At 43.8% G+C, this 26,547-nt stretch overlaps 5 protein-coding genes across 5 annotated transcripts; 3 read left to right on the top strand and 2 right to left on the bottom strand.

Moving 5' to 3' along the window:
- Nucleotides 1-74: 74 nt before the first annotated feature.
- LOC120687451 (TSET complex member tstD-like) lies at nt 75-3,289 on the bottom strand. Its single transcript, XM_039969450.1, has 5 exons — nt 3,108-3,289; nt 2,874-2,987; nt 2,159-2,238; nt 808-932; nt 75-410 (listed from the first exon to the last, which is right to left on the bottom strand). Exons 1-5 carry the CDS (start codon nt 3,158-3,160, stop codon nt 339-341), a joined length of 444 nt encoding a protein of 147 aa, XP_039825384.1. The 5' UTR covers nt 3,161-3,289; the 3' UTR covers nt 75-338.
- Nucleotides 3,290-3,371: 82 nt separating this feature from the next.
- LOC120687370 (ATP-dependent DNA helicase 2 subunit KU80-like) lies at nt 3,372-10,502 on the top strand. The gene is made up of 12 exons (XM_039969340.1): nt 3,372-3,576; nt 4,195-4,287; nt 4,411-4,462; nt 5,214-5,345; nt 5,950-6,344; nt 6,508-6,794; nt 8,182-8,377; nt 8,464-8,667; nt 9,283-9,450; nt 9,532-9,861; nt 10,038-10,165; nt 10,237-10,502. The coding sequence occupies exons 1-12, from the start codon at nt 3,562-3,564 to the stop codon at nt 10,295-10,297; spliced, it is 2,061 nt and encodes a 686-aa protein (XP_039825274.1). The 5' UTR covers nt 3,372-3,561; the 3' UTR covers nt 10,298-10,502.
- A 294-nt stretch (nt 10,503-10,796) lies between these two features.
- LOC120687452 (acyl carrier protein 3, chloroplastic-like) lies at nt 10,797-12,714 on the bottom strand. The gene is made up of 4 exons (XM_039969451.1): nt 12,422-12,714; nt 12,227-12,337; nt 11,531-11,653; nt 10,797-11,234 (listed from the first exon to the last, which is right to left on the bottom strand). Exons 1-4 carry the CDS (start codon nt 12,491-12,493, stop codon nt 11,106-11,108), a joined length of 435 nt encoding a protein of 144 aa, XP_039825385.1. The 5' UTR covers nt 12,494-12,714; the 3' UTR covers nt 10,797-11,105.
- Nucleotides 12,715-14,616: 1,902 nt separating this feature from the next.
- LOC120687388 (sucrose nonfermenting 4-like protein) lies at nt 14,617-20,986 on the top strand. The gene is made up of 13 exons (XM_039969367.1): nt 14,617-15,215; nt 15,706-15,793; nt 16,293-16,463; nt 16,863-16,997; nt 17,087-17,146; nt 17,910-17,999; nt 18,648-18,779; nt 19,244-19,388; nt 19,498-19,671; nt 19,878-19,941; nt 20,029-20,098; nt 20,321-20,438; nt 20,518-20,986. Exons 1-13 carry the CDS (start codon nt 15,082-15,084, stop codon nt 20,610-20,612), a joined length of 1,476 nt encoding a protein of 491 aa, XP_039825301.1. The 5' UTR covers nt 14,617-15,081; the 3' UTR covers nt 20,613-20,986.
- Nucleotides 20,987-21,339: 353 nt separating this feature from the next.
- LOC120687419 (ribosome-binding factor PSRP1, chloroplastic) lies at nt 21,340-23,053 on the top strand. Its single transcript, XM_039969418.1, has 2 exons — nt 21,340-21,740; nt 22,073-23,053. Exons 1-2 carry the CDS (start codon nt 21,498-21,500, stop codon nt 22,781-22,783), a joined length of 954 nt encoding a protein of 317 aa, XP_039825352.1. The 5' UTR covers nt 21,340-21,497; the 3' UTR covers nt 22,784-23,053.
- The last annotated feature ends 3,494 nt before the right edge of the window (nt 23,054-26,547 follow it).

Below are 26,547 nucleotides of genomic sequence, written 5' to 3'. Positions count from 1 at the left end.
CGAAACTTTTTCTCCCCACTCCCCAGGACACTCTTCTACATACAAACAGAATGCGGATTCTAGAGTCAGAATGGTATCTGCAACCTCATGTATAAAGGAGATATCCAGAGAGTATCCACAGCAGTAGCAGAAATGCAATGCGGTATCACTCAGGCTACAACACAACAAATATAAGGATTATAGGCTATCTTTTGCAAATGTCGCACACAGGCCTCAGATGAGCGAGTGATGGTCTTGCAGATACAAAGGGGAGAGGCAAACTCTGAACTTTTGCCTACAAATGTACATGGGATTGGATTTGAATAACAGCAATACACTGCATAAAATACACAGGGAAATCATGGCTCAACAGGGGGCTTTAGTCTAATCAACCTCCGCACTCTGTCTTTCTCTGTGTTTTCAAGCAGACCCTGCATGAATGATTAAGACAGCTATCAGAGAACAAGTTTTTTTTTTGAAACAATATATTGTAGATAGCAAATCATAACATATAATTTGTAGCAAAATGCTGCTTTCTTTTTAATTGCATAAAAGATTCGATGATCATGAGGCAATACATTGCAGCACGACATCAAAGGCTGATATGCTTCACTAAGTTATCTCAGCATCGCATCATGGAATGATCATATGCATAATTAGAGGCACAAAAATAGCAGAGCAGACACAGTTCAGCATGATATTGTTACTCAGGCACCCAGCCGATATGCTAAGCATTATGTCACGCATTAAAAAGTACCCAATAGTTATGTCCATATTAACAGCCACATACAAATAGCACGTGGCCAGAAAGTTGAGTTCAAGTTCTACCTTCCAAACAATCTCATCAAGGCACAAGCAGATCCTCCCGTATTTGTCAAGGAAGAGGCGCTCAGAAGGAGGTTTTCCACAGACATCCTTCACCGCTGATGTGATTGCAAATATCACCTCGGCCACTACAAATGGTAGGAAGGATTTTAAGTTGAAATGATGTAATATGTCAACAACAACAACAACATAGTCTTTTTTCCCAAGCAAATTGGGATAGGCTAAATGGCTAGAGATGAAACCCGAAAGAAATAAGTTCAAGGTTCAGACACATTGATAGCTAGTCTCCAAGTACTCCTATCCAAAGCTATCTCTTTAGAAATATTCCAATCCTTAAGGTCTCTCTTAACCGACTCATCATACGTCAGTTTAGGTCTATCTCTACCCCTATTTACATTATCGACCCGCTCAAGAACCCCATTACGCACCGGCGCCTCAGGAGGCCTTCGTTGGACATGTCCAAACCATCTCAGCCGATGCTGGGTAAGTTTCTCCTCAATTGGTGCCACCCCGACCCTATCCCGAATAACTTCGTTCCGGACTCTATCCCTCCTTGTGTGCCCGCAAAACCACCGCAACATCCGCATCTCTACTACACTCAGTTGCTGGACATGTCGCCTTTTTGTAGGCCGACATTCAGCACCGTATAACATCGCCAGATGAATTGCAATCCTATAGAATTTGACTTTTAGCTTTTGTGGCACCCTCTTGTCACAAAAGATGCCAGAAGCTTGCCGCCATTTCAACCAGCCAGCTGAAATTCTATGCCTAACATCTTCATCAATGTCGCCATCCTTTTGTAGCACCGATCCTAAATACCGAAAAGTATCCTTCTGGACCACCACTTGCCCATCTAGACTAACATCTCCCCCTCATGCCTAGTCGCGCTGAAATCGCACATCATGTACTCGGTCTTGGTCCTACTAAGTCTGAACCCTTTCGACTCTAACATACGTATCCACAGCTCTAACTTCCTATTAACCCCTGCCCTACTCTCGTCAACTAGCACCACATCATCAGCAAAAAGCATACACCAAGGGATCTCACCTTGTATCACTTGTGACCTCATCCATCACTAAAGCAAATAAATAAGGGCTCAATGCTGACCCCTGGTGTAGGCCTATGTTAATAGGAAAGCCAGTGGTGTTGTCATCACATGTCCGGACAAACGTCGTCGCATCCTTGTACATATCCTTAATGAGGGTAATGTACTTAGTTGGGACTTTGTGCTTTTCCAAGACCCACCACATGACATTTCTCGGTACTTTGTCATATGCCTTCTCAAGGTAAATGATGTAATATGTCGAGGATTTGAAATGGTAGACCACTTAGGCGAATAACATGAGAAACTTACAAGCAAGCTCGTCATATTCATCCTTGCCAACAATGTACAGGCAGACATCCCCAATCGTGGTATAAACAATAGAGACCGACCTAGGATAATGTCGATGATTAGCAATGACGGAGCAAGAATCTAATATTTTAGCGAAGAAAATAATTTAGCGGGGATGACAGGCATTATTCAGTAACCTGATATAAAATCAAACTGAAGTAACCGCAAGACTGAAACTTTGCTAGAGGACATTCTACAACCATGGGGCACTGAAATTATGTTATGTGCTACTTAACACTGTGTTTAGTTCATTTCTAGTGTCCTGGAGAAAAAGTAACCTACTTTGGTGTCCTATAGCAACTACCATGATCGTAGAGCGTTATATAGCTAACTTCAACTGCTTCTAAGGCTTTAATCATATATAGGACATGGTTGATCGCAAGGTCTGGTGCAGGTTAATCCTAGAAAATGGCGCTATGGCTTGTACCACAACTAATGAGAGGCAGTACCCCAGGTGATAAGCTGTAGATCTCATTGGGATGTTTTCTTTACCGCTTCTTATAATCAATAAATGACAACGAGTTTAAAAGTAAACAGTTGATGCCCAAGTCACGTTTTCTTTCTGGACTTACTTGCATGAAATATGAGACAATTCCTATAGATAACAAAAAGAGCCATAAGCCTATTTGCTTAATTAGATGAGGTGGTGTGGGGGATGATTATGAAACGTACGTACTTGTGGGATGCAACGTGGAGCTCCTCGTTCTTGGAGCCTTTGAGGTTCTCGGATCCGAGCTTCACCAGGAAGGAGCGCCAGTGGAGCCTCTCCTCCGGGGGGACCCCATGGAACCTGTGAGTTCCAACAGCCGGCCCGTGAGATACGCGCCGTCCGAATGGGTAGATCTCATCAGGCAGCGGGATGGAGACGAGATCTGTGCGACGAGGGGACGGGGAGGGGGAGGGAAAGTACCGCTCGATGAGGATGTTGCCGTCGGAGTTGGCGAAGAGCACGGCCAGAATCATCTCGCCTCCTCGTCGACGGTGGTCGTCGGGCCTCTTGATTGATGTTTCGTTGGAGAAGCAGCGAGACCTGGCTGCCTGAGGAAGGAGCCGACAGCCAAGGAATTTGGGCTCTGGACAATTGATTTAGTAATCATTGTGGGCTGAGATGGCCCGGCCCACTCCATTTCCTTTCCTTTCCTTTTTTCTTTTTTTCTTTTTTATATGCTTTTCCACTCCGCCGGCCGCCGGAGTCGCCTCGCCTCCTCCGTCTCCCAGAGGTCTCGCGCTCCTCGACCCTTGGGCTTGTGTTGGCCCTTTGCACCTTGCCCCAGGCATCGGGCTGCTTTTCATGGAGACAGCATAAACCCTCCTTCTCCCCACTCTCTCTGCAGCGCGGCAAGCCCCCGCTTCCTTCATCCGCCATGGCTCGCAACAAGGTGCGCCCTTCGTTTACGCCCCAACTCAACAACTTCAACAATCGATTGCGCGCAGACTGTATTTTCGTGGCTCGACCAATCGCGCCTTCCAAATAATGCGCCAACCATTTCGCTTCAAAATCCCTCACCTGCTCTAGGGTTTGATCGAGCGGGAAATAATACGTATGTTTCTGGGGCCATTCGAGTTTAGTTTAGTACCCCAAGTTAACGTCTCTAGTGGACGATGTTTGTTTCCCCGGACGGTACATTTCATTCGCTCCGAGATACTAGTCTCAATTTGTGTCATGAAAAAATTGCTCTCCGTTTGCGCTCAATACATGATTGCCCAACTGCTGCTGTGAGTTCAACTACAGATTTTAAGTAATGTGTAAAATTGACCATCTGCGTGCTTGCAAATACAGAAAGCATAATAGTTTATGATCCAAGGAGATATCATAAATTCTGTTCATATCTTTGTTATCATTATCAATCTGGATACTAGATTCCCTGCTGGAGGGTTAATTGGATGAACCAAAGAGTCTTTCTTAGCTCTTTTATCACAGCGCATTTTCAGCAATGCACGAATGGGCTTATTCTTTCTCTTAGTAACAACTCTGCTTTTGCATAATTATTTTTTAGGAAGCACTGGTTTTGCTACTGGATGTTGGTCCTTCAATGCATGGGGTGCTGCAGGAGGTCAAGAACATATGCTCGACTCTGGTGCATAAGAAGGCAAGAACGTGTTCTTCCATTCTTGTCATCCAGCTTCCTCAAGTTTAGGTGCTACCGCCTTTAGTTGCATGGTCAGCCCACCTCTGATCAAACTAATTTCCTGCGCACCTCTGTTTTATGCAGTTAGTTTATAATAGAAGTGATGAGGTTGGTATTGTCCTCTTTGGAACTAAAGGTTAGTTATTTATAGTTGCGTCAACTATTCTATTTCTACTTCAAATCTTATCTGTTAGTCCTTCGATTGGATTTTGTAAACTATCAATATAGCAATTGTATTCTTTTTTTGAGGTTCCAAGTCCCAACTGGTTGTGCCTTTGTAAGCACTTTATAACGATCTGGTCCGAATCTAGTACAGGAACTCTCCCTTTTCAGTACTAATAGAAGGCATCAAACAGTGTGTTTTGAGAAAAATTTGATCAAACATAATAAACCGCGAAAAACAGTAGCCCGGTTGTTTCTGCACCTAATTCATGTGTTGAGACATTAACTTCAACTTCACAGGAGTCAACACGATATAAGCCTTTCAAGATGAACTTAATGCTTCATAGTCATCTTCCATTAGATTAATGAACTTCATTTTGGCACTATATGGGCTTTAAAACAAGGATAAAGTCAATGAGAAACCTAACTTTCCTACTTTAGTTCATTATATCACTTCAAAGAGTGCTTATCATGAAACTGTTCATAGTTAGATTGACCAAATATTTGCTTAAAAATGGACAGTTTTATGGGGTTTTTTTTGTCCACGCATCTAGAATAATAGAATTGGTGGAAATTTCTGATGAAGTTGGAACACCCTTGTTTTAGTTAGACATTGATATTCCGAATTACATTGTTTGTACATCATTCAGGAACTATGCCAGCATTTTATGTTTATTGTTTCCGGAAGTTAAAAGTTTATGAAATGCTTTCTCCGATCTATTCAGAAACATGCAATGAGCTTGCGAAGGAGATTGGGGGCTATAAGCATGTGACAGTTGCGCATGATATTAAAGTTGTAGACGAAGGGATGTTACAGGCTCTGCAAAATCTTCCAGCGGTATCTGTCCCTGGTGATTGTATCCTTCTATTGTTTGATTTTATCCTAATAAATTGCTAAGTACTTGTGTTACTACGTAAACTGTAAGTCTCTGGCTCCAATTTTCCTAATGTTACCTAAATATATGTGTGCTAGATAAACAAAATCATATGTAGACAGTTAGAAAGTAGCATTTCTTAGATTGACCTGTAGAGAAGATTAGGAGGACACCTCACACCCTAATGAGGGGGGGGGGGGGGGGGGGGGGGGCTGTTTTACATGTAGCCAAAGGGCAGGTACAAATGGTAGTGCAGGATTACAGGGAATAGATGTAATCAATGCAATGAATGCCTATACAAATCCTAATATGACCATCTTTGAACATTTGCATTTTGTGCAGTGCCCTTTGTTAGTTTTATTGACGTAAGTGATTTAACATTTATGGTCCTGCCGGCGTAACGGTTCCTGCCTAGATTGAACATTATTGGTTTCTCGTGTGCTTCATTGAATTTTGTCCTGCCATTGACTCATTATTATGTATAGAATGATACAATATACTTCTATGTTTTATTAATCTAAGCTGTTTCTGTGATATTATTTGGGCCGACCAAAGTCAGTGTAGAAATTCCTTGACTAACACAAAGTTCTGGATGCTATTGTTGTTGGCTTGGATATGGTAATTAGGAAATTTGGAAATACCAAAGGAAAGCGGCGCCTCTGTCTAATCACCAGTGCACAGTATCCGTTAAGAGATCCACCTGAGGGGACTAAAGAAGATCAGGTGGACACTATTGCAGACCAGATGAAAAGACATGATATCAAGATGGAGTGCATTGTCTTCAGAGAACCGGGAGTTCATCATAATTCTGTAATGGAAGAAAATGACTGTCTATTGTATCAATTCAGAAATAGATCAGTAGCAAAGGTAGTCCAGGTTGACAGCCCAGCATCCCTGTTGGGTGCTCTGAAAACAAGAAATGTGCTTCCAGTTACTGTCTTCAGGGGAGACCTGGAAGTGAGCCCTAATTTTAAAATCAAGGTAGACCCAGTTTGTTTTATTCATTTCCATGCATGTTTCCAACAGTTTCAGAAGTTTATAGTAAATTCAAGACTTCTGCTTCAGTTTGCAAGTTGTTTGTGACTATTAATAGCACGCCAACATTACTCACAGCCATGGTTGATTTGGATGCTCTTGTGGATAGGTGTGGGTCTATAAGAAAACAGCTGAGGAAAAGTTCCCCACTTTGAAGAAGTATTCAGACAAGGCTCCTCCAAGTGATAAATTTGCCTCTCATGAAGTCAAAGTGGATTATGAGTATAAAAGTGTTGTTGAACCAGACAAAGTTGTTCCACCAGATCAGAGGATTAAGGGATATCTTTATGGTCCTCAAGTTGTCCCGATATCATCTGCCGAATGGGAGGCGGTGAAGTTCAAGCCAGAGAAAGGTGTGAAGCTTCTAGGATTTACAGATAGATCCAGCATATCACGGTATGCTATAACCTTTGACTTGGCATCTGAGTATCTAAATGTTGTTCTTTGGAATTTGTTGGTTTGTACTTGCTATTGTGCTTTCTACATTATCAGTAGTTGTCACATCAATGCCAGACATGATAATTCAATTCTGCTAGTAGCTAATGCTCTGGAAACCTTTCCTTTTTTTCTATTTGTAAAATGATAGCTGAAGGAGAAAATAAACCATGTTATACTTATTTGCTACAAAAACCTCTTCTCTTACTACCAATTGGGGATACTTTTCGTTTCTTATTGCTCTAGTGTTTGTTTATAAATCCCAAGACCAAGTATTGTATACTCTTAAAAGTTATGTTCTCTTTGCTATTCCATTTTTACTACTCTTGCAAGGACTATGCGGACAAAACTTGTACATTGTTCCTATATATTATGTCTATTTGGAGTGTTCAAGGGCAATCATTTGGAAACCATGCAAACATAAATATGTTGTGCACCTTCTTAATATATTGATACGCAGATCTCCTGCGTGTTCGAGAAAAATAAATATGCTGTGCAATTATTTCAAATGCATATCACATGGCTACTCTGTAAGAATAAAATTTGGATCAGGCGGTGCCTGTTCGGTGTTCGCCTAAACAGATGTTTAGAAAGTTTAAACGCTGTGCAAACACGACATGGTAGCTAGCCATGTCCATTTAATTAGCTGTTTGTCCCGTTTGATGACCATTATAACCCACTTAAATGGATGTTTAGCCTGAATAAATAGCTAGACGATAGGTGATAGAATGTTTAGCATTTTAACGTTTGTGGGAACACTGGTGAGATGGCTAAATGGTCTCTATTTTGTTATTCTTCAATGAGAACCGGGGAATTGAGCTATAAATTGAACAAAGCCAAATTAAGTGATTTGACTTCCTTGTAGGCAAGAGCGAACTCTTCATTACCCAGTCCTATCTACATCAGTGAAGCTTGTGGTTATTTCGGCAGATGAAACCTGTCTACTTGATTTTATCCTTGAGCACATATTGTAATGAATTTTATTCAAGAATCAAAAAAGTTGGATAGGAGTGCTTGGAAAGCCGCGATTCACGTGCCAGAACCATGAATAATGATCTTTGTTGGGTTTCAACTCTAGCCTACCCCAACTTGCTTGGGATTAAAAGGCTTTGTTGATGTTGATGTTGACTTGATAGCTTAATAGTTATATTAGTTTTCTTCTGGTCTGAGCAATGCCACTATAAAATTTTGACTTAGTCATATAGTTTTAATTGTTTTTACGCCTTTTTTCTTGCAATTTGGAATTTGATGTATGGTAAATTGTATTCCTAGTTCTTTGATGTTCTGCAGTCCTGGAACCTGCATGGCTATGTATTAGTAATGCTTCCTCTTTTTTCTACTTTGGCAGGCACCATTTTATGAAAGATGTATGCTTGTTTATACCTGAACCAGGTAACACAAAAGCAACTCTTGCAGTTTCCGCCATAGCAAGAGCAATGCATCAAATGAACAAGGTTGCTATTGTGCGATGTGTGTGGAGACAAGGTCAAGGGAATGTTGCTCTTGGTGTATTGACGCCAAACATTTCATCAGTGAACAATGTCGTAAGTATTATATTTGTGGTTTACATTCGAAGATTTTTTTTTATGGATGACTGTGTGCACTCAATCTTTTTTACTATGTGCTACAGCAAGATTCATTTTACTTCAATGTGCTCCCATTTGCTGAGGACATCAGAGAGTTTCAGTTCCGATCCTTTAGCAGTCTGCCATCATCGTCTCAGCCCACTGAAGAACAACAAGAAGCTGCAGATAACTTGGTGAAGATGTTAGACCTAGCACCACCTGGAAGAGAAGTCCTCAAGCCTGAGTTTACACCAAATCCCATGTTGGAGGTACTATTTTTTGTGGTAGAACATGTGGAATGCTTCTATACACGACTTTATTTATCATCTTATTTTCATTTATTCCATCAATCGATGCACCTTTAGTACAGGTTTTGACTTAGTGGGAAAATACTGTGGCTGTTCTTTTCAGTCCAACAAAATCATGCAATGACAACAAGGTGTGTGTACTGCTGTAGGCTTTTGACAATTTACTATGTTCCTCTCAAAAGTGAAAATTGTTGCACAGGTCAAATGGTAAGTTGTATTTGTGTCTGTTCTGCATCAATTGTCACCCCCATAGAAATGTTTGGCCCATATTACAGGATTAAGAACATAGCTGGACTTTATGCACAGAAGGGGGTATGGAAACTGGGAAGGATGTGTGTGTGGTGGGTGGGGGGGGGGGTTATGAGATAATCAAACAATTTTGCAATACCATTGAATTTTGTGCGTGAGGTTGGCCTGTGTTTAGAGGTCAATTTTTTTATTCCCTTAACAGTTACACTGATTGATTCTACATCGCTTGGGCTGCTACTTGATGTCCCTCCTCCCTCTGTGGCTTTTATTTTTACTTTTTTTTATGTTTCTTGTTTTGTTGATTAATGGTACATTGTCCTCTTTCAGAGATTTTACAGTTACCTTGATCTAAAGGCGAAGCAGCCAGATGCAAATGTACCACCACTTGAAAGATGTCTAAGGAGGATAACTGAACCTGATCCTGATGTCATTGACCAACAAACACCATTAATCCAAAATCTAGGCAAAGCCTTTGAGCTGAAGGAGAATCCCAAGGTTAGATGCAAACATTTATATATTGATTCTGGTCCAATGTGCCAGACGGCTAGATCATTTGAATTGCCTAATTGATTACAGAAAAAGAAAGCACGAACACAGGACAGGCTGGCATATATTGATGCAGGTGATCAAGCTAAATCAGAAGCAGAGACCTCTGCAGAGAAGGATGGGGTTTTGGGGGCTTTGTATCCGCCATCAGAGAACGTCGAGCAGATCAGAGATTTAAATCCTGTCCAAGATTTTGAAGCCATGCTGGCAAAGAGATCTAGCTCAACTTGGGTTCAGAAGGCAATCGAAGAGATGCAGAAATACACAGCAGCTTTGTTAGAAAACTCACGTGAGGGGGGTAATTACCAAAAAGCACTTGAATGTTTTGCTGCCCTGCGGAAGGCCTGCATTATTGAACAGGTAATCACTCCGTATGGGTGTTGTTAGGAACAATGTAGTAGTTAGGCACACCAATGTCCTAAGATTTATGGTAAGGCTGCATGGGTAATTTGCATACTGGCTTGGTTGTGTCTCGTCATTTGTAAAAATCGATAGCTTTGTCATCTCTGTTTACGGTGGATATTGTTTATGATCAGGAACCAGAGGAATTCAACCAGTTCTTAACAAAGACTTATGAGAGATTGAAGGGTAGTGCTGCTAACTTCTTTCAGCTTCTGTCCTCAAAAAATATTTCACTTATCAGCAAAGAGGAAGCGCCTGACAGGTTTGCAAGCTTTCTCCTCTTTTGTTTTCGTTTCTCAAGATTTTCCATTGACCTGCTCGATCTGTGTGCAGTGATGTGACTGAAGAGATGGCAAGAAGTTTCTATCTGAATCAAGAAGTGGCTTCTCAGTAGCAGCTGAAAGAAACTGGAAGCGCCATTGCGGGCTTGGGGATCCTCGAACTGGATTGCGCAAAACGATAGCTTAGCCTAGCCCTTTGCTTGTGTCTGGCATGTTTTGAGGCTTTCTACATGGATGGAACTGCAACTAATCCTCAACTCTCTGGGTTTAGTCACTGTCTTGCTGCACAATTTATTTGAGTTTGTTTCCTGCTGCTGCTGCTGCTGCGTGTCAAGTAGGCTCTGCTGCACTGGTATTTTCTTTCGGCCTTTGCTAGGTGCTGTGGAGCTGGAGCGGTTTGGTAGGAGAAAGGAATAGCCGAATAGGAATTCCCCGGGATGTGCTCATGGGCTGCATGCATGAATGGCTGAATCGAGAAATGAATGAATTTGCTTTGATGAATTCTCTCATTTCCTTTTATTTGCTGCTCAGGGCTGTCCAGCCTATAGCAGAATCAAAGCTTTTGTGGTTTACAGGCAAATTCAACAATTCAATGGCGAAAGATACAGCATATTTAAGACAAACTCATAATCTCACTGGCTTGGAAGTTGTGGGTGAAAAGATTCAAATTCATTGCAACAAATTGCGACATCTTTTTCAGCTACATGAATGGAATACTGTCTCTCACAATATTAAGATGAAAAAAAAAACTCCGTCTCTCAGGGAAATAAGACGATCCCCTCTTTTATTAATCCCAAAAGGCACGCACCCCTGAGAGTTCTAACTAATTGCAATGCAAGGAAGCATGGCCGCCACCATACAGAGAGCAGCGGAGGTGCCTGCAAAACTATTGATTGAGGAAACTCCATGACTCCAGTCCTTTCAAGCATCCTTCTCTGCGATAAGCTTGTCGATGAGAGCCGCAGCATCACCCACCGTCTGGATCTCCTGAGCGCTTGATTCATCCACGCTGATTTGGAATGCCTCCTCAAGCCCCATCACAATTTCGACCTGTGCCACATTCAGGATGGTATGCAATATTAGGATGCATTCAGACCAATAAGTTATGAATGAATTTGGTATGCAATATTAGGATGCATTCAGACCAGTAACTCATAGAGCAGCACAACTTCATATGATGCCAATAAAAAGGTGCTTTGTTGCGAAATCCTAGAAAAATAGTGCTATTACAAATGTTGTAGATTAACATTGAACATAGAAAATAAAATTAACAGAGATGATCCTCAATTACAAAGAAGGAGCATGATGATATGATGCCAGATAATCATACGAGTTTAAGAAATTACAGTATCAAGTGAATCAGCTCCAATGTCCACAAACTTTGTCTCTCCTGTTACTGTGCTGTCTTCGGGTAGAGCTAACTGACCCTTCACTATTTCACAAACCTTCTCAATAGTTTCTTGTTTAGCCTATTCAAGAATGAAAATCAATTTTCAGAGACCCTCACAAGGGAGTTCCAGTGCTGCAGACATACGCTATAAGCATTTCACAATGTAATCTCTGCTACCCACCACACTTACCACTGGACAACCAAGAACACTGCCGTAGTGGCTGTATACGTTCTCACGAGATAAGTTCGAAGCATCAAGCAAAATGCTTAAAGATGCAATTACAACCATTTTGTAGTCTATTTTAGCATCAGAATAACATGCCCAAGCTACAGGAGCAGTGTCTTAAATATGCTGTGAGATTATGAATTTGCCTTAAATATGCTGGTAGCAGAAACAAACAATGTTGGTACTCAGTAGCAGAAATAACATGATTAAAAAGGTTCTCTTCTAAAGGAAATCTGAAGGTGGTTGGAGTGGGAAAAACTAGCCATGTGTATTCTTCAACTGGCCCGAAATTAAAATCGGTGCAGATGAAGAGAAGATCTCATGTTGACTCAAAAGGAGAAGGTGCCATGAGATTGGCACATTCAGAGCGTCTCAATTGCACAGCGCAGTGGATGGAATAACAGCAAAGATGGTGACGATACGTACCGAGCATGACACTTGAAAGCGCTTTGGAATCCGCTGCACCCGAATTGATGGAAAGCTTGCTCTTTGCCTGGGGAAAGATGCTGATGCTCGAAACGACACTGCATCCATTCCCTACAGTGACAGAAAAGCAAAGCTACAGGCAGGCCTACAGCTTCTCCGAATCAAGATCCAAGTTGTGCACCAGTAAGTTGGGACCTGTAACCGTAGCGCAGGGGAGTAGGCGAGGACGGCCGATCTTCCGGCGGCTGCGGCGACGGGAGCAGCCATGGCTGCAGCTGCAAGAAGGGCCGACACGGAGATAAGCGGGAACAGCAGCGATGCTATGCGGCCGATGCGCGTGGCAAGAGAGAGGACCGACTGAGTGGGAGCCGGGGCGCGGGTGCTTTATTGCGGGGGGTCGGGCGGTTGCCTCGTTAGTATCGAGCACCGTCGATGGAATCGACTCCGATGTTGCGGCGAGCACGACCGAGGGAGACGCGGAGTATGCTATGCCGATGAGTCTTTGGGAGGACCATTTCCCTCTGGCCCCATTTGTTGCCCAATCATGGGACGCAACGCAAACTCGAATTTTGTCCAAAGCAGTTAGAAAAGGATAGTTTTCATTTGACCATCGACAAAACATATACAGCGTCCTCGATCGTTGGATTAACCAAGCAAAGGATCTCAAATGAACACTAATAAGTTCGAAAAACTAAATAAACTTACAAGTTGTATGGAACAAAACATAACCTTAATTATTATTATTATTATTGGCTCAAAATGTGCGCTACTGTAATTAAAGTTAACAACATTAATTTCCTTTATGTGTTCGTTACATATACAATATACAAGTAATACTACATTACAGTTTTTATGTGACACTTAGGTTGACTAGTTAACAAATTGGTGAATTAGATTAAATTCTTTTTGCCACATCTGTCAAGTTAGGTAGTATAAAGCTGAGAAGTAGAGGCTTTCAAATAGAAATCTATAAAGAAACTTTATGTTATGACTTAACGAGACCACGGCCCAGTAGTTTGGTGGGCCAGCGGTGGGTTTGGAAAGGGTCAAGACCCTCCTACCGCTAAAAATCCAATGGAGCCCCCCGCTAGCCTCCCTACAAATTGAGGAATTTCAGAATTTGGGGCTCAATTAGCAGGTCTTTTAGAATTTAACACCCAATTTGCGAGTCTTTCAGAATTTGACACCGAGTACGCGAATTTCTTCAATTTGGGTGTTTCTCTTTATTTTTCTCCAATTTCTCTCTTTTCTCTTTTCTTTTTAATGTACAGGCCGCGGGAAATGATGGATCTGCCCTTGGCCTTATCCTCTCTCCTGTCACATGTTCCTCTCTCGCGTCTCGCTCGTTCCCCTCTTTCTCTCTCACGAAGAACAACGCCGCCGCCACCGCTGCCCTTTCTCTCATCCAAGAACAAGACCTCGCTAGAGCCCACTAACGGAGGCCGCCGAGGCTTCCGGAGCCCAGCATAGGAGGCCGCCGAGCGAGACGAGAGAGGGAGAGCATGTGCGGGTCCTCATACACGGAGGCGCCTCCCAACCGGGACTTGACCGCCAGGCATGCTTCTCGGTGCGTGGAGAATGCTGCAGGTAGCAGTCTGCATAGGGCACTGCCTTCCGCCACGAGCTAGTGAGAGGGCTGAACACCAGGACCCTCTTGTGGGTCTTCACCTTGCCTCTGGCGTCCAAGCCAAGGGATCGTCCGCCAACGATGTAGAGGTTGTTCTTGACGCCGGAGAACAGGAACCTCCCGCCGTCGCAAAGCTCCGTGGTGCAGGTCCCGACTTGGAGCGTAGCCAGTAACACGGCTGGCGCTCTATGTTCTAGCGGCAAGGGTGGGCGCTGCGGTTCGTGTGTCAGGCCCGTGCGATAAGAGAGAAAGAGATCGATCCATTGGATAAGGCAAGGCCACGTCTGTCATTCTCCGTGGTCTGTACAGTAAAAGAAAAAGAGAAACACCTAAAACTGAAGAAATTCATGTGTCCAGTGTCAAATTTTGAAAGGCTTTTGAATTGGATGTTAAATTTTGAAAATCTTGCGTATTGAGTCCCAAATTCTGAAATTTCTCCTACAAATTTGTGAAGGAAAAATGATCGAAGGGGTGGCGAGAGGAAGAAGAAATACAGGAGAGGCCTCTCCTGGCTCTCCTCTCCTGGAGTTCAATCCTACCTCCGCCATTGGATCTAGTATGTTGTAAACTATTTTATTGTTATTATAACATTATATATTAGTCAACTGTATTGTGGAGTAGTCAACTTTGGCTCACGTTTTGCATGGCTGCAAATACGGAGGAGGAAGGAAGCCTCAAGCATCCGTTTGGTTAGCGGCGGCGGCGCAGAAGATTCCCGCGGGGAGCGAGGGAGGAGGGAGGGGCCTCGTTTTCAACCCTCCTTGGAAGAGAGCCGGGCCGGGCCGGGCCCTTTGTTTTTTACCATCTCCTCTTCCTTTCCTCTCCGTCTCCGTGTCCATCCCCATCTCCTCCGCCTTCCCCCTCCCCTCCCCTCCCCTCCCCACGCCGCATTCGCATCTCCGGATCCCCGCCGCCGCCCTCCCCCACTCCGCGTCCCTCGCCATTGCCGCCGCTAGCCTCGATCTCCCCTCGATTCCCCGCGCCCCGATTCTTACTCTCGCGTGGGTAGGATATGGCTTGGAGCGGGGGCTGCTCGGCCCGGCGCGGGTGATCTATCCTCGCGCGGGGAGCCCTCTCGCGCACCACGCGGAGGATCCCGTCGCGGCTGGTGCGCCCTTCTCCCTCCTCCTCCTCCACCTCTGCCCCCGCGCGCGCGGCTCTAGGGTTTGCTCTCCTTCCTCGCTAGCGGGTTCCATCTCCTCCCCTCCCCTCCCGCTGCTCTGCCATCATGTTCTCGCACGGCGCTGATTCCGCCCACGACGCCGGGGGCGTCGGCGTCAGCAGCGCCGGAGCCACCGTCCCGGCCCGCTTTGTCTGGCCCTATGGTGGCAAGAGGGTCTTCGTATCAGGCTCCTTTACCAGGTTCGTCAAATTGCCCTGCTCTGCTCTAGGAGTGCCGTGCCGTGTGTGTATCCACTCGCGATTGCAACCATCTCACCAGTATCAGTTTTAGCGCTAGTCTGCTCACCCTTCCTTGTGCTGTGTGCAAAATTAGTTTGATGTGTGCATGCAGCGTGGTTTGCTTTCCAAGTGAGTCTGAACCTACTTACACATTCCCCAGTTTGCATATTACCATCTTGGTGTCATGATAAGATACGTTTCCTGCAATTGATGAATGGATCATCTCTATGCTCCCTTGCTGGGAGCTGTCTTGATATCTGTGATATGTCTGATGTCATGCATGAGAGGCCACTAGTCATTCAATGCAGCTTCCCGTAAACTGCGGGCTATCTCAGTTCTTTGTTCCTATGCGGTAAAGGTGGAATCACTTGCCTTCCCGCCGCCTCTCGCTAACTCATAACGCCCCTGAATTGTTGTTACTTTGCAACTAACAGCCATGCATTTGTCGTAGGTGGTCAGAGCATTTGCAAATGTCTCCTGTTGAAGGCTGTCCGACCGTATTTCAGGCTATTTGCAGCCTGTCTCCAGGAATGCACCAGGTGCCCTTCTTTATCCCCCTAGCAGTTTAACAGTTGTCCTGTACCTACCATGCTATTTTTTTTTGAAAAAAATTATCATGTTTACTGATTGGCTTATGGCTTTATGTTCTGCTATCACATTTCACCATCTAACTTTGTAAATTTACTGTCAGTTATTTTTTATTAATCCATTGAGATTGGTGTGCACTTCCACCTCATAAACTTTTGACATGTCTTTTTTCTTTTGCGTCCGGACATGATATATTACAAGAGTTAAATATAGTGCGAGACTTATCTGGAGGCTCTCAGTAGTTCTGGATGAAGTCTGCAGGCCATACATGTGGCATTGTACCTTTTAGAGTGAACCTCTTCTTTCATTAAATATCATGACAACTATCTTTGTGTTCTCATGTTTGAAGTTACATCTATTTATCTTTTTTGCATAATTGTGCATGCCATCTATGCCACCAATTATTTTTTAGTGTAAAAACTTCCTAACCTGATTCTTTTTTATATGCAGTACAAGTTCTTTGTGGACGGGGAGTGGCGGCACGATGAGCGCCAACCTACTATATCAGGAGAGTATGGCATAGTTAACACTGTATACTTGACAAGGGAAATAAACTCAGTATTGAGTCCAAGCACACCTGGAACCAGGATGGATGTGGACAATGAAAATTTTCAACGTACAGTAAGAATCGTTCCTCTTTTTCTAGAAATTCCATAATACTTGATTAATTCTATGCTGACCTATAATTGACTATTGGGTCATTGACGACATGATGTGCCCTAGCTGTAGTAGCGGTGATTTGAATTACATATTTCTAGAGCATTATATCCTCGGGATCATAGGCTTATTAGTGTTATGATCTCCTGAGAAATGATGTTTCTATGGGGTGGAGAGCAGGATGTTTTATTTTTAGGCTTCTATGCTAGATATGGACAGTCTCTAGGTCTTGTTGGCGTTGTGCTATTATGCTGAATCTCTTATCGACAATGTGCCAATGTTTATCTTAATACTATAAAAAAATACCTGGTGAGTTCTTGATAAAGGATAGCATGCGAATGATTAACTTCTTTTTATAATCAGGTTACGTTGTCGGATGGTAATATTCAGGACGGTGGTCCTAGAGTTTCAGAGGCTGCTATACAAATCTCTAGGTGTCGTGTTTCTGAGTATCTGAGTTTGCATACTGGCTATGATTTGCTTCCAGATTCGGGCAAGGTATGGAAAATTAACTGCCCTTATTATAGTTTTGTTTTAAATTTAAAGTTTTTTCTTATAAGTTAATATTATTATTTTTTTGAATTCAGGTTATTGCTCTGGACATTAATTTACCTGTGAAGCAATCTTTCCATATCCTGCATGAACAGGTATTAAATGTTACCTAATCTGTCACTTCCAGTTCTATATCTTTGGTTGCAGCAAGCCATAGTTCCATTATTTCATCTATTTTTGCCTTACATTCTACATTCATAAAGTTAAAATCTTTAACCTGCATTCTATATTGTGTTGTTACTTCTTAGATGGTTTTTGGCTAGACAATACATTTTACCCCATTTATTTTTACACGACATAGTTTGTCTGGCACTCTGGCCAAGTTCATACTTTGATCAAGAGTTACATCAAAGTTGATACCGTAGGATTCGTAGTAGCAATTACTGGCATATAATTGTAATACTTGGTTCCACAGGCAGCATTAATTAATCTATTAAATCTGATTTGCCCCTGCAATTGAATGAAATCTGATTCCACAGGCAGCTATTAGCCTATTATGTGCACTAGTACAAGTCAATACCATGAACATGATTGTAGCCAGAGTGATCTCAAGTTCTCAACTATTGGTTTCTTTATTGCATCGTGGTTTGTGGTTAACTAGTTGAGAGCTGTGTTCTGACCCTTATGGTAGGATATGCAGGATCTCTCTACCATTTTTTGCATTCCAACATTTTCTTGTAGTTATCTTTTGAAAAGGCACAACAAACTTGCAATGCTTTTTTGGGTTTCATCTGGCTGCAAAGAGTTCATTACCATTTTCTGTCTTCTCCGTGGTGGTGTCGTTGTTGATCTTATTATACCATCAACTTCAATAGTTATGTAATTTGGAAGATGTTTATTCCATGGTGAAATTTGCAGGGAATTCCTGTAGCTCCTTTGTGGGACTCATTCAGAGGTCAGTTTGTTGGCCTTCTGAGCCCATTGGATTTTATACTCATATTGAAAGAGGTACATCATTTTGGCACTGATTCCTTGCTCTTAGTTTCTTTAAATTCTTGTTACATTGATCAGTGGCTTGAAATATAGAGCAGAGAAGATTTCAGAGCTCCTTTCTTAGTAATCTCTGTTAAACATAGTGTAGGCAATGAACGAAATGTGTCCACTTCGTAGGAACTCAAATGACTTAAATGAATACAGGTGTCTTTTCTTTAGATGCTGTGAACTTGAATATGGGTTTCTCCTTTTATAGGATATGCTGGAATACTCAATTTTTATGCTGTGTTATGTGCTTTGAAACTTTTAAATTTGACTGGATTGTCATCATACTGTACATAGTCAAAATTTTCTACATCCAAAATGCTCGGTAGCAGTCCTAAAATATGGAATTAAAATAGTGAGCTTGGTTGGAATCATTGTTGGAAGGGCTTTGGAGAATAGAAGTGAACATGCTGCCAACTGGAGATATGGATGACTAGTGTATTAGCCGGTGTCATAATTTGGGTTTGTACTGTGTGTTGCGAAACCTTTTGGCAGCACTATTGTATGTGCCAAAAAAGGTGTATCAGTAAACATATATGGTAAAAGTTTTATGTGGGCATATTTTTGGATGTTACTTTGATTGAATTGTTTTATAAAATTATTATGCTTTTGCTGCAGCTGGAAACTCATGGCTCGAACTTGACAGAGGAGCAACTTGAAACACACACCATATCTGCATGGAAAGAGGCTAAACGGCAAACTTATGGAAGACACGATGGTCAGTGGCGACCACATCAGCCTCTAGTGCATGTAAGTTGGTGCCTATTTATGATTGAAAATTGAATTTGAAATCTCTATGCAGTTTGAATAGTCGTCATTTATCTTGAATTGCTATGTTGGCAATCCAACATATCAGGATGAAATAATACTAATGTTTTTTTTTAATTGGTTACGAAAGAACACTCAACATTAGTGATGCATGAGTAGGTGAGTAGGTGAGAATGCATTTTCTCAGTGCTGGGTGATGGGTTGTTCTTTTTTCCTTGATCGATGGGAATACATCATTTACGCTTAAACATATCGCCATATCGATGAGTTACATGCATTTTAACAATATATTTGTTGCAAGTTCCATGATTGTGAAATGATGAGAATGTCAATTGCTTAGAAATTTTTTTCGTTTTCTTTTCCTTCCTCCCCTTGCTTCTTCACTTTGCAAAATATACTGTTATTTATGTGGCAATCTGCTCACACTCGATTAATCTGTTGTCTAGGCCACCCCTTACGAGTCCTTGAGGGACATTGCTCTAAAGATATTGCAAAATGGCATTTCTACAGTGCCGGTTATTTATTCATCATCGTCAGATGGATCATTCCCGCAGCTGTTGCATCTCGCATCCCTTTCCGGAATTTTGAAATGTAAGTTACCCCCCCCCCCCCCCCCAACCCACACACTTGTAGAAAAGTGTAACTTATCTATACAATCAGCAACTTGTGCAGGTTATCTTAATATGATGTACCTTTACAGGTATTTGTAGATATTTCAAGAACTCAACTGGTAATTTTCCTATTCTAAATCAACCAGTATGCACAATTCCACTGGGTTCCTGGGTTCCAAAAATTGGTGATCCAAACAGTCGTCCATTGGCTATGTTGCGGCCTCATGCATCACTTAGCTCTGCCCTTAACATGCTGGTTCAAGGTATGTTCTGTGTTCATTTTCCTGTAACTGCAAACTGGAAATGCAGAGGTTGTTATGGTGCTCCTGCTTGCATTTCCTTTGGCAACTCTTGTTTAACAGCTGAAGTTCAACACCAGTTCCACTTGAAACTGGATATCAGTTGAAACTAGTAGCTCTATTATGTTGCGAAAGTAATCTCTTACGCTTGTCTGCATTGTTGGTTGCAGCTGGAGTCAGCTCAATACCAATTGTGGATGAAAACGATTCGCTGCTTGACACTTATTCGAGAAGGTACACCATTTTAACCTGTAGATACCTTAGTTTTTGTATCTGTTCATGAGTCCATGTATTTACCGTCGAGTTCATTCCATCTTGTAGTGACATCACAGCCCTAGCAAAAGACAAGGTCTACACACATGTTCGTTTGGAGGAGATGACCATTCATCAGGTATGCCAGTAAAGTTTTAGTACACTCTGACCTGTCTTGGTCAGATCTTTCGGTTGAAAGCTTGAAACATATGGTGACTCGGTAAGAGGCACATATTGGTAGCTTATTCTGTGTCCTAACTAATATTCAGATTCTGGGACCAAGTGGTTATGCTATGGGCTGCCTCATAAGTTATGCATATGTTTTGGATTTGGCCTGAAGATGTTTCTTTGTGAATTTCAGGCTTTGCAACTTGGACAAGATGCCAATACACGTTTTGGTTTTTTCAATGGGCAGAGGTGCCAGATGTGCCTCCGGTCCGATCCTTTGCTGAAAGTGATGGAGCGACTGTCTAATCCTGGTGAGTCCGTTGGGACATGTAGGTTGCTGCTGCGTGGTGAAGAATAATGCCTTAACCTTTGTTTGTATATTGTTGGTAGGGGTGCGGCGAGTGTTCATTGTGGAAGCTGGCAGCAAACGTGTGGAAGGCATAATATCACTGAGTGATATTTTCAAGTTCTTGTTGAGCTTGTGATAATGGCATGGATGTTTTGTTGTGACAAGTGCCGGAGTTTTAACTGTAGCAAACAGCATGTGCGAAGCAAGCCGCCATGCGATGCCATGGATGAATGGATCCCTCTTTCTCAATCTCTCTGTCCTTTGTTGGATATAAGTAAGGCGGGATTAAAGGTGGCGGCTTGTGTTTGCAGATGATAATGGCCATTCAGTTGAGTTGAGTTCAGGGTCTGTAAAGTTCCTTGTTTCTCTTTTTTATTTTTGTGCCCCTTGTTACACAAAATATGTGGTGATTTTTATTTATTGGATTGTTTTCTGTGTTGCTCGGTCGCTGGGAGACCGTGGCGTCCCCAGCCAGGCCCAAGGAGGTACTAGCTCTACTCCGCACTACTAGGTTATGGGCTTCTGGCAATCCATTGCATTCCAATAGTCGTAAATTTTACAGGGATCCCCGGGAACTGGGGAATTGATTGAGTAGGGTGTGTTGGTGTTGGTGGACAATCATCATTATCGTTCTCCGGGCGGGCAGGCTTTGTTTGACAAAACGAACTTGTTGGATTCCTTTTTGTCGATGGTTGCAGATTGATGAAATGGAAATTGGCTAGGACGAATCACTGCACTGCACTGATCCGGCAGTGGTGTGTGTGGATTTGACGAATGTACGGGCGATGTTGCTGTCGGACGTGGCAGATGGTGTGCTTTGTCGTGCTCTGGAAAAATCTAGAGCGGAGTGGATAGGATAGGGACCAATCCACATCGGCTTTACGCTCCTCTCCCTCTGTACATACAAGATTCAAGGTGTACTAGTGCTGCTCAGTTGCGTTGTTCTTGCTAGCTAGCATCATCCATCTCCTCTTGAATTCCCCCCAAACATCATCCGTCAGAGAAAGAGATTGAAGAAGCCATGGCGGCCGCCGCCGCGATTCCCGCTGCCGCCATCAGTCGCCCCAACCAGCGCATCTCGCTCGCTCCCAGTCCCAGGCCGCCTTGCCCTTCCCTTTCCCTCCGCTCGGGCTTTGTGGGGCGCGCGCTGGCCACCGGGCAGCCGGTGGCCGTTGTTGTCCCGCGCCGCCGCGTGTCGGTGCGGATGGCGTGGGACGGGCCGCTGTCCTCGGTGCGCCTCATCGTGCAGGGCAGGAACGTCAAGGTCAGATTGCTTGCTTGCTTCATTCTAGAGTACAATACATTTTCCCCTTTTCCTTTTCCTTTTGCTTCCAATTGAACGCCACAGGATGGCATGGAGTAGGAGTAGATACCACCGTGTTCGGCAGCTGGCTACTGGGCTGCTCGCGGCTGCTGCAGCAGCAAGCCAGCAGCAGCGAGGCAGCCAGCAGCAAGCCCAGCTGCCGAACGACAGGAGCAGCCAGCAGCAGCCGCGAGCAGCTAGCAGCCGAACACGGACAGAAAAACAAAAAAAAACAAGGACAAATCAATCAATGAATACTGCTACGTAAGCAGAGTATAATAATAATAATGCAGGTGTCGGACAAGGTGAAGGAGCACATCGAGGACAAGGTCGGGCGGGCCGTGTCCAAGCACTGCCACCTCGTCCGCGAGGTAGACGTCCGGCTCTCGGCCCGCGGCGGCGACCTCGGCAGGGGCCCCAAGACCTCCCGCTGCGAGATCACGCTCTTCAGCAAGCGCCACGGCGTCCTCCGCGCCGAGGAGGACGCCGAGTCCACCTACGCCAGCATCGACATGGCCGCCGCCATCATTAAGCGCAAGCTCCGCAAGATCAAGGAGAAGGAGACGGAGCTGCGCGCGCGCCACATCAAGGACGACTGGGACCTCCTTCCGGATGCCATTATTGCCGGCGATGACGACCAACAACAAGAAGGCGCCGATGCCGAGCAGGACCTGACGGAGGCCTTGGGAGCTGAGGACGAGGACACGGTGCTCACCAAGGTCGTGCGCACCAAGGTGTTCGAGATGCCGCCGCTGGGCGTGGACGAGGCGCTGGACCAGCTGGAGAACGTCGACCACGACTTCTACGCCTTCAGGAACGAGGAAACCGGCGAGGTCAACATCCTCTACAAGAGGAAGGAGGGCGGCTACGGCCTCATCATCCCCAAGGACGACGGCCACGTCCACAAGGAGGCCATTACTGGTGCTGGTGCTGCTACTGCTGCACCTCCACCAGCAGCAGAGCCCTCCTACGCCGCCGCCGTGCGCCGGGGCGACAACAACTAGCCAAGCCATGCCACCAGTTGCCTCGCAAACTCGTCGACGATCCAAAGCCATGTCATCGATCTCGATCACTTGTCCTGTGCTGTCTCACATTTTTAACTCTGTTCGCGATTATCATGCCTGCTAATACGTCCTTCCATGTCCAATTTGTACATGTGCCGCGCTCTTTTTTTTCTTCTTCTAATTATACAGTGCAACATAAACAGGCATACACTTACATGTATGAACGCACGAGCATCTCTGAAAACTAAATTGGTAAATTCTTAAGATTGACGATTTCGCTGTTGATGAGAATATCATGTTGTAAGAGCATCTCCAAAAACTTTTATGAAATATATTCTCTAAATCATCATTTAGAGAGTCATTTGAGTAAAAAATTATTTTCTATATTTTTGTAGTTTTCAACAGCTTTTCTATATCTTGGATGTAGTTTAGAGAGTCGTCATTTTCGTTCTTCATCTTTAGAAGCGAGAAATCCGAAATAGAAGATGTATGTATTTAGATATCCAATTGAAGAAGCTGTTGGAGGGCATTTTCTCACCAAAATCTCTATTTCTGTAAACTAGAAAAGATGTAAAGAGTCTTTTGGAGGTGCTTTTAATCTGTACCCCTTGTTTTGGAACAGATGTATAAATGGGACAGAGGTAAGTACATCGACGAAGAAGCCCATGGGCTATGGCCCTTCATGGCCGCGGGATATATAATATATGGGCCTGGGCCTAGCTAGTGCATCGCAGAGCATCATTTCTTCTTGAAAGTTGTTGTCGCAAGATTCTTTCGTCGTCTTGTTGAAAGAAAGTAAGCAGCTGCAATTTCTTATTTCCTTCTTTCTAGTGGACAGACACTTACAAAGCCTAAGCTAGCAGCTCCCTCAAAAAACATAGAAAAATCACGGGACGGGCATGCATGACAATGGTATAATGAAAGAGAGAGATGGAGGTGGAGGCTGACGGCAACAAATTTGGCTGTTAGCTTGGTCGCGCGCGGCGGCCGGGGTGGACAGAGGACAGTGGAGGGGAGCAGAGCATCGGATCGGAGGAGAGGACGACGACGACAGCGCAGTGGCCGGCCATCCAGCCAGCCGGAGGACTGAGATAGACCATGGACGGGACCACCCATCGATAGGCATGATCGAGATGCCATGATTCGATCGTCCTGTCGGCCGGCCGTGCGTGCGGTCCATGGATGCATGCATATGATCCTCGCTATCTTTCTAATCTATACCTCCACTCCAGCATATATAGATAGTCCAGATGCTTCCTCATTCGTTATTTGATTGGTCGTCTTAATCGAATTATTGCGTGCGTGGTCTGCCGGGACACATCACTGCTCTACGTCAGTCAGAGGAAGTATTATAATAAATTGTAAGCAGACTGAATGCTAAAGAGGAGAAGAGATTAGAGAAGAAAGAGGAGCTGTGAGCTCAAAGCCGACTTCAACGCAAGAACTAAAAAGTTTTGTGAGAGAGACAAATGAGTCATATATTAATAATGAAAAGCTAACCAATGTACAGGCAATGATATTATTAACCTTGTCGAGAGGGAGGCCGGGACACATCGGACTTGTGACGCGACGCCGGCCGCTGTTTATTTTGTTTCCTAGCATCCATCCGACAATCCCATTCCCATGATCGTCATTCAGTGGCGTCGGCCGGCAGGGCGCGCTAGCTGCTACTGTATTGCCTGCCAGCCAGCCGTGTCTGTCTACTGGACAATACAATGCTTGCTTGTTCCTGCGTGCTCAGATCAGCATCACTGCATCAGCTTAGCTAGCTGCTTTCATTCTCTCTTGACCTGTTCAAATTAAACCAACTCAAAACGTAATTAATTAAGATCCTCCTTTTTAACACAATGAAAATAAACATGCACAGCATCAGGCAAGCATGCATTAAATACTATAACGGCCCTGTTTGGTTCCGGATCCTAGCGCGGCTCTTCTAGCCTCCGCATGAAGGACCAAATAAAGTCTATTTGCAAAACTTTTTTAGAGATGGATGCAACTTTTCGCGATGAATCTAATGACGGTAATTAATCGATGATTGGTTACAGTAATGCTACAGTAACCGTCCTCAAATCGCGCGGTCAAAGACCTCATTAGAATCTTCAGGGTTCCTAGCGCGGGGTTCTGAAATTGGTTTTGTAAACTGACTTTGTTTGACACCGTAATTAGCGGTCAAAGTGTTACTATTTTCTAGTATTCTATAAACCAAATAAAGCCATGTCTATGAATGAAACTGTGCATGAGATCGATAGATGGATCGATGATGGTGATGGAATATCGGATCGGCCCGGCCGGCCGGGAGATGAGAATAACATACATGCATGCATATATAAGTACGTAATACGTAGCTACCTCGCTCACACGTGTAAAGGAGAGAAAGAAAGAATTTTAGTAACTGAGCTAGCTGTGGTCCTAGCTAGCCCGCACGATATACATATAGGAAATCAATGCAAAGAATATCATCATGAACAAAAAAGAAAGAGGGAGAAGAAGCATGCATGCATGCAGCTTAAAATTCCCTTTAATTTGTCGTTTACCTAGTGCTACTAGCTAGTACCAGCTGGTGGGCCCTTATTACTTGTGTGTGTGTGAGAGATGTGGGTATCATATCAGATTAGTAAGCGACTAGAGCATGCAAGCTTAGAGGTATTATGGTGGGTTAAAAACAGACTGAATGCTGAGGTAGAGGAGAGAGAGCAGCTGTTAGCTTACAGTCAGCTTCGACACAAAAACTAAAAAATTTTGTGAAATAGACAAATGGGCCATGTATTTATGGTGAGGAGTTAAACCATTATACAAGTGGACTGAGAGATGAGCTGCAAAAATTCTTGCAGCCAGCAGCATACTAAATCATTAGCTTCGCTCTAAGTCGATCCATCGATCGGAATTGCATTGGGAGGTGCAAAATCCATCCATACATATATATATTTGTTATATATTCGTGTATCTATGTATACAGATGTTTTGTCCGCATGCATGCATATGCATCTCGACGGATGAGAGGAGCTAGGTGAGGCCTGAGCTAAGGTGGGTGGGTGGCTAGCACTAGCAGACACGCATCAATGCAATGCAATGCAATATGGCAGCAGACTCGACCGCTAGTGCTAGGCTGGTGGCCTGGCCAGCCAAGTAAGGGCATGCACGCAACTCCCGTACATAGATAGCTAGAACTTGTTGTTGGCGTGTGCGATGCTTGCTTGCTTCCATCGAATAAGGCCGGCTCTGTTTTCCATCAATCACTACGGGATTCAGCTTATTTACCGTGTGCATGAGGTAATCCAAACAGCTAGGTGGACTAAACTTTGCAACATTAGTCCACACAACCCCCCTAAAATTTGCACCAAAACCAGCAATCTTACTGCGAAATGATCGATTTACCTCTCACTTTTCGCTCCACCCATCTTCTCCTCCCCGCTCGGGCGTCTCTAATTGAGGGCAAATATACGTTTCAACTGGTCTTCATCTCAAATTTAGTCCATGAATCCAAACAGCCATTACTAAACTCTAGTAACCTAAACTTTAGCCCCTAGGTGATCCAAACAAACCTTCCACACCTTACTTGCAATTGCATAATATATATTGGCCTGCTTTCATTGCCTCCACATGCATGGATGTTATTATTTCGGATAGATAGATGATAAGATGATAGATAGACATCCATGAGGCGATGAAAGTGATCGATGCGTACACGAGATGATGCTGCTGCTGCCGCCTCAATTCGTTTGCTGGTTACGTTTCATGTGCCCATTCCCATGTCCCTTTCGTTC

The sequence above is a fragment of the Panicum virgatum genome, chromosome 9N (genome assembly GCF_016808335.1).
Source record: "Panicum virgatum strain AP13 chromosome 9N, P.virgatum_v5, whole genome shotgun sequence".
Taxonomy (NCBI): Eukaryota; Viridiplantae; Streptophyta; class Magnoliopsida; order Poales; family Poaceae; genus Panicum; species Panicum virgatum.
The sequence above is the reverse complement of the archived record's forward strand: the minus strand, read 5'-3'. Positions and strand labels throughout refer to the sequence as shown.

What these genes read in the sequence shown, in the direction of transcription:
- LOC120687388 (XM_039969367.1), top strand. Translation starts at nt 15,082, where the DNA reads ATGTTCTCGCACGGCGCTGATTCCGCCCACGACGCCGGGGGCGTCGGC. An exon ending in TGTCTCCAGGAATGCACCAG is followed by an intron (nt 15,794 to 16,292) that starts GTGCCCTTCTTT and finishes TTTTATATGCAG; the next exon opens with TACAAGTTCTTTGTGGACGG. An exon ending in AGGAGATGACCATTCATCAG is followed by an intron (nt 20,099 to 20,320) that starts GTATGCCAGTAA and finishes TGTGAATTTCAG; the next exon opens with GCTTTGCAACTTGGACAAGA.
- LOC120687451 (XM_039969450.1), bottom strand. Translation starts at nt 3,160, where the DNA reads ATGATTCTGGCCGTGCTCTTCGCCAACTCCGACGGCAACATCCTCATC. An exon ending in GGCAACATCCTCATCGAGCG is followed by an intron (nt 2,988 to 3,107) that starts GTACTTTCCCTC and finishes TGGAACTCACAG; the next exon opens with GTTCCATGGGGTCCCCCCGG. An exon ending in TGAATATGACGAGCTTGCTT is followed by an intron (nt 933 to 2,158) that starts GTAAGTTTCTCA and finishes TACCATTTGTAG; the next exon opens with TGGCCGAGGTGATATTTGCA.
- LOC120687452 (XM_039969451.1), bottom strand. Translation starts at nt 12,493, where the DNA reads ATGGCTGCTCCCGTCGCCGCAGCCGCCGGAAGATCGGCCGTCCTCGCC. An exon ending in CCCCTGCGCTACGGTTACAG is followed by an intron (nt 12,338 to 12,421) that starts GTCCCAACTTAC and finishes CTGTCACTGTAG; the next exon opens with GGAATGGATGCAGTGTCGTT. An exon ending in GCTTTCAAGTGTCATGCTCG is followed by an intron (nt 11,654 to 12,226) that starts GTACGTATCGTC and finishes ATTCTTGAATAG; the next exon opens with GCTAAACAAGAAACTATTGA.
- LOC120687370 (XM_039969340.1), top strand. An exon ending in TGTCCTCTTTGGAACTAAAG is followed by an intron (nt 4,463 to 5,213) that starts GTTAGTTATTTA and finishes CGATCTATTCAG; the next exon opens with AAACATGCAATGAGCTTGCG. An exon ending in GATAGATCCAGCATATCACG is followed by an intron (nt 6,795 to 8,181) that starts GTATGCTATAAC and finishes CTACTTTGGCAG; the next exon opens with GCACCATTTTATGAAAGATG.
- LOC120687419 (XM_039969418.1), top strand. Translation starts at nt 21,498, where the DNA reads ATGGCGGCCGCCGCCGCGATTCCCGCTGCCGCCATCAGTCGCCCCAAC. An exon ending in TGCAGGGCAGGAACGTCAAG is followed by an intron (nt 21,741 to 22,072) that starts GTCAGATTGCTT and finishes ATAATAATGCAG; the next exon opens with GTGTCGGACAAGGTGAAGGA.